This window comes from Syngnathus scovelli, chromosome 2, assembly GCF_024217435.2.
Source record: "Syngnathus scovelli strain Florida chromosome 2, RoL_Ssco_1.2, whole genome shotgun sequence".
NCBI classification, from domain to species: domain Eukaryota; kingdom Metazoa; phylum Chordata; class Actinopteri; order Syngnathiformes; family Syngnathidae; genus Syngnathus; species Syngnathus scovelli.
In genome coordinates this window covers 13,905,967-13,912,069 of record NC_090848.1, presented here as the reverse complement: position 1 = coordinate 13,912,069, position 6,103 = coordinate 13,905,967, and the positions used below count along the sequence as shown (strand labels likewise).

The following is a 6,103-nucleotide window of genomic DNA, read 5'->3' as shown; positions in this document are numbered from 1 at the left end:
AGACATTTGCCGACATCTTGGAGATTGTCTTCCCAGGAGAGCAGAAGCTATTATGATTGCAAAACGGGAGCAACTATCTAGTCTCTTTACAACCTGGGCTTTTGTCAAAACAGTAATTAGTGTTTCATCATTTGTCATGTTCTAAGAACAAAATGTTAAACATGTCTTAAATGTGATGGAAGGTGTGAGAGCAAGAAGCGGATAAATGGACTAATAGAGTATGCAGTTTTGTTTCTATGGAAACCTCTGAATAATCCAACACAAAAGCTGTCTAAATTAGAAAACTGGATTTGTATAAAGCTCAGTAATATTAATACAATGTGTTTGTTATTAATGTCTGATGATATCCCGCTATAAAACATCTGTAGCTAAGGAGCTATGCTGTGCTGACATGATTTAAAAAGAAAAAAAAAAGCACTGTTGCTGTTCCCCATTAAGTTGTTCCGCTTTAGATGGACATCAACAACTCTAATAGCGACAAGGTCTTCCAACAATATTGACGCATCCGCCCTCAACAAATCTCCACAGCTGCACCGTGAACCTGCGTGACCTCCATTAAAAAGAGAAGGGCATCAGCGGTGGATGGGAGAAATTTTTGTTTCTTTTTATGACGAGACTGTTACATCTAATCGCAAATTCTCCTGAAGCAAATACGGAAGGTACAATTTCAACAAAACATGATTTTGAATCTTCCTAACCTAAAATACTATTTGAAAAAAAAAAGTGAAAATAACAACTTTTGAGCCCTTGAGCTAGGCTAATTTTTTTTTTCAGTTCTATCACCATGTCACCTCGCATTAGCTTTCCAGCCTCACCAGACTTTCTGTGCCAGATGACTTTGGATGAACGGCCATGAGTTATATTGCGTGGGAACATACAAACTATGTATGGACTTGAGCTGAGATTTACACCCGAGGACTCTCGATTATGAGGCGGGCGCACATACTCATAACTCACAGTGCAGCCGGTCTATAACCAGGGAAAAGAAATAAACAGTGCAGCTAAACTGAATCATCCATACTGCATACGGAATAGCCGAACATAAATACTGTTATAAAGTTAAAACCTGACAAGACACAGTGTGTTTATCCTTTTCCGACCAGAGTTACAGTAGTCCAAAAAACCCCAAAAAGAGTCCCTCTGCTCTGCGGTTATGCTTCTTGAAATCAATGCCACCCCTGAAGGTCACCACAGTTACCTCCAAACCCAATTAAGAAGCCATTTGTGCACTGAACATGTGAGCTGAGCCACATACCTACGTGGGAAGACTAACAACAATGCAATTATACGAAATGCTTTGGCCACATCATTTGCCCTCAGACGCTCAAGGATGCTATTACTGAGGCGGTTCCAATTGCGTTCAGAATGACAGCACGCTTGTTTATTCAAATGAGGCATGATGGCCAGCCGGCTTTTTTGCAATACTGGCCACAACATTTCGGCACAAAAATTAAAATGCTTACAGAGATGAGGTTGCTCATTGCAGAACTGCACTGCATTATAATTGTCTTTACATACTTTTTAAAAACTATTAGACAAATAAAGCCTCAATGGCTAAGAAGTATTGATCATCAGCAAAATATTAACAATTTATTGGGATTTCAATAACATGTCAGGGATATCATCGTCATCTTGAACAAAAATATCCATAGACTTTTCAAATTAAGGCCAAGTCATTTAAATTCACCTCATAAGAATGAATAAAGGCTGGTTCCGAAGCTGAAGTTCCTGTTTAAAATAAAACTGAACGAATACACTTGTTCTTATTATAACAGATATACGTAACATCTTTCGAGGAAGAAAATCATGCTATCAGGGTGTGACGTAAGCAGCGAAAGAGGCGACGTCATCACGACACCAAGACAGACGTCACGATTGCAACAAAGTAGGATGTCGAATATTACGTGTAGTTTGTTGTGACGTCAGCCGGATGATGTCAGAAAAACGATGTCATCTAAGTATTACTGCTACTTTTGAAGACTTTTGAAAGGGCGCGGGGTGATTTACTTAGGGTGACCAGACGTTCACTTTACATTCGAGACCTAAAAAAAAAAAACTTTCGGGGTGGATTTCAAAATTCGATCGCCTTCGCGCACTCCAGCGCTCTCCCCAACAGCCCAGAAGAGCCAAGAAGACGTGAGCAGGACGCGCACACAGTCGCTTGCTAAGGACCGTAAAATCTGAATCTTTGATCAAACTACCATAAAACGTGGTGTTTCATGTTACCCAATAACTTGATATACTGCATCCAAAAATCAAATTTAGAGATTGTGTAGTACATGGGCTAATTAACAATATCTTGTATAACCTATAAAAACAGCTGAGCAACTTGTATAGTCGCGAAATGCATCTCCAGTGTATTTTCTAGACTGTCAAAATATGTCAAAATAAGCGGACATCTGTTTTCAGCACATTGTGTTCCATTATTTTTAAACGAGTGGTCTCAACAACACACCATCCAGAGGATAAGTCAAGATTATTCGCACTGAAAGGTCTTGGCTCCTTACAAATTTTGCCTGCTTGATCCTCTCCAAGAGAAGCCCGTGCATGTCTCCGCTCTTCATCCTGCTCCTCATCCTCGCTGAGGCATGGAGCTTTACAGCTCCCAGGGACAAGCCAAACGTGTTTGCACAAAAAGCCTGTCCAGCGATCCTGATCTTCTTCAACACTGCCTACCAGGCGGGGGCAACGGTGGAGTTGCCCTGCCACTGCAAACCTGAAGAAGTGAGTCATTTCATGTTGATCATTCTTTAACAATTATTCAGTAATATTTGAGCATACATTTGAACCATTGCTTGCGTCTCAGGTCCAGTCAGTGGTTTGGTTCTTCAGGGAGCACCACTCTTACACAGAAGACACCAGAGCCCTGTGCGATAACAATGGGACCAAGTTGCTGGACTCCACTCAAATCACCCACAGCAGCGACCTGCGAAGTCGCTTCTCAATTCGTCTCTTCAGTCTGCTGATCTTTCGAACGGCTGTGGAGGACTCGGGTATTTATATCTGCGGGTCGGCCCAGGGGGACTACTTCTATGCTTACGATCTTGACATCCAAGAGGTTCAGGAGCTCAGCTTCGCGTCACGGTATGAAGTCGTGTTAGATGTGATAACATTGATCACAAAACAGTGGTAATCAAATGATCCTTCTTGACTGATCTAGGTTCTCCTTTGTTCCTTCCAGGCTGACTCCTGAAAATAAGAGCAACTCTGTTGAAGAATTCAGAGGAAAACGTTCTGGTTTGCTGCTCTACCAAATTTTCACCACTTTCCATCCGTGGTCACAATGCGACCGCTGTGGCGTGCAGGGTGAGCAGGTCCGAGTCGGGCTCTGCTACATCCGCTCACGTTACCTGCACGTGCGATTCAAGCGATTCAACCAGTCGATAGCATCCTGCGGCTCAGGGGCGGTACCACAGGCATTCTTCGGTCAACTGAAGCATAGCGGAGCCAGACTGGAGTTCAGAGACTGTAATGTGACTTGTCCAATTGAAGCTCCTCCCACTTCCAAAGTGGGTAAAAAGACAGGACTCAAGAAAGGACAGTTGATTCAACGGAGTAGGTTGGTGGAATATATTTTGGAATATCCGGTAAACTGTGGGGAACAAAATGATATGCTTAAAAGAAAAAAAAAACTGACTCCTCAATTTCTCCTCCCTCTGTGTTGCAGTTCTGATGACATGAAGGAACCGGCAATAAAGGTTTCTTACCTAAACCATCCAGCAGAGCAAATCCTAACCCTTGGCTGCCCGGGGGCTCAGACATACATGGCGGTAGCGTGGGACAAAGGATCTGAGCCCATTTATCGCTCGCAGACTACGACAGAGGGCACGTTTCCGAGGATTCGTATTGATGCTGGACATCATCTGGTCTTCACCCCTGCTCAAATTGAGGATTCGGGTACGGAATATTTTTGAAAGCTCTATGTCTTGACTTGGAAAGTTTTTCTTTCTTTGCACAGCTACTTTTTACTTTGAATATCCTGTGTGTAGTTTGCATGCTCTCCCCGTGCTTTGAGTGCAGAGCACTCCGGCCGGCTTCATCCTCCAGCTCCAAACCGTGAATTCTGAATTGTCCATAGATCCAAAATGTGAGTGTTAATGGTTGTTTGTCAAAATGTCCCCTGTGACCAGTCCAGAGTGTGCGCAACTGTTTGCCTAAAGCCAGCTGGGACAATAGGCTAAAAAAGATGGGTGCATTTTTGTTTGCGTCAAATGAACCGCTTTTACAGACTTTTTACTTTTCAGGTGTTTTCTACTGCTGGCTGGAGGGACGCCGTGTGGCTGAGATAAAGCTGCTGGTCTACCCCCATTTTGGGGCGCATATGCCCGTCACATCAAATCCAGACTTGCCCTCGGCCTTGAGAATCATTTTGAAATCATATGGCGCTATGACGGCAGCCTTTTGTCTACTCATCTCCCTTCGAGGATGCATAAGATACCAGCGGAGGAAGACGATTAGGTGACACATTATTGTTAACATTTATTTGTACTCAATCAATATTAGGCTCTGCAAACTGGTACAGTGTGGCTAGCGACACCTTCCAATTGGTCCACATTCATTGCCTCAAGCACTTGATTCCAAGAGCTTGAACCTTCTCCACCTTAACTCCTTTCCAACACTCTTCCTTCCTTGTCTCTCCAATGCATAACACAACCTCCAGGTTCTCTACCACCTGTGCCCTCCTCTCACTGCAGATCATGATGTCATCTGCAAAAGACTTCTGTCTGACTTTATCTGTCATCTTATCTTCGAAAAAATAAATGCCTCGCAGCTGATTCTATTCAAAAAATACAACAGCAAAGACCCCCAAAAAATAATTCCTATCAGCTGTTGTGTTTTCAATTCATAAAGATATATATAGAAGATCCTCAATAATTGTTTTTGACATACCCTGCCCTCCATAATAATTGGAACCCGTGGTTATCACAAATGTATTTTTTTTTTCATTTAAATAATGCATTTCCAAAACAGAAAAAAACTAAATCAACCAGCAAACAGTTTTTCTTGTCACAAAGAAATTCTGGACATAAAGCAAAACTGTTTTGACTTAAACTCAACTTTATTCATCACTTGGGATGGCTCCCTCAGGAAATCCTGGTTCTAGTAGCTCATACAGGCTCCTCTGAGCCATGATGATGGTGTGCAGAATGTAGCTGGCATTGTCCATAACGTCCCGCCCGCAGTTTGTGCCCTCGACTCTGCAATCCCAAGGGATGACTAAAGTTGAGTCTAAGTCTGACCGACCCCTGGAATTCTGGGCGTCATTTTGACTTTGATAACCCCAACGTTGTCGCAAGATACTCATGTTCAATGCACATGAATAGTGTTATTAAAATAACACTATTAATAATTAACAATAATTATTATAACTTGCCTTTAGAAAAAGGAATATGGCTCTGCGTGAAGCTGCACCTGAGCGGGTGGAAGATGTGGAAGAGGTTGCTGATGAACCAGGGACGTTCATGTCTACCATTGACCTAAGTCATTCTTGCAAGAAGGCTTACGACCAGGCCACAGGCATGATATCCGTAAGGGATTCATATAATATCTACATGCATATTTATTTGGATAGCAATACTGGTTTTATTTGTATTTTTTAATGCACAATAGAGGGTAACTTTATTTTTGTTTTTATAGGAGCTAGAAAATCGCATGAAAGAGCTAGATGCCGAATTAACACATTTTAAGGAGAGTCTAGGCCTGACTCTAACAAGACCGCCATTTTCAATTGAAATGAATATGGATGAAGAAAAGGCAAGTAAAAGGCAAGTAAATGTCTTTTGTTACTAAAATGCAATGCCATGAGATTACATGTGAATAATTACTGTATTATGTATTTTCACAATGATTTAATTTATGGTAATGTGTTGTTTTGCTTCTATTCATTTACACGTTGTACACTGTTAACAAAAATTCTCTTTTTGTACAGAAACTGATGTAGTCGTCTTTCAAAAGTGACATGTATGATGTCATAGACTGCAAGCGATTTAAGTATGTTGATGGATGGATACCAGCAGCTATATCACCAAGAGCTCTTCATCACTTTCATCATGATGCGGAAGATGAACACTCCACTCTAGGACCTTGCAGAAAGGTTTCGTAT

At 41.8% G+C, this 6,103-nt stretch overlaps 1 protein-coding gene across 1 annotated transcript; it reads left to right on the top strand.

The window, feature by feature from the left end:
* The first annotated feature begins 1,675 nt into the window (after window positions 1-1,675).
* On the top strand, window positions 1,676-5,805 carry LOC125989072 (Ig-like V-type domain-containing protein FAM187A). The gene is made up of 7 exons (XM_049755053.2): window positions 1,676-2,724; window positions 2,807-3,084; window positions 3,182-3,559; window positions 3,668-3,897; window positions 4,245-4,458; window positions 5,381-5,528; window positions 5,638-5,805. The coding sequence occupies exons 1-7, from the start codon at window positions 2,548-2,550 to the stop codon at window positions 5,788-5,790; spliced, it is 1,578 nt and encodes a 525-aa protein (XP_049611010.1). The 5' UTR covers window positions 1,676-2,547; the 3' UTR covers window positions 5,791-5,805.
* The last annotated feature ends 298 nt before the right edge of the window (window positions 5,806-6,103 follow it).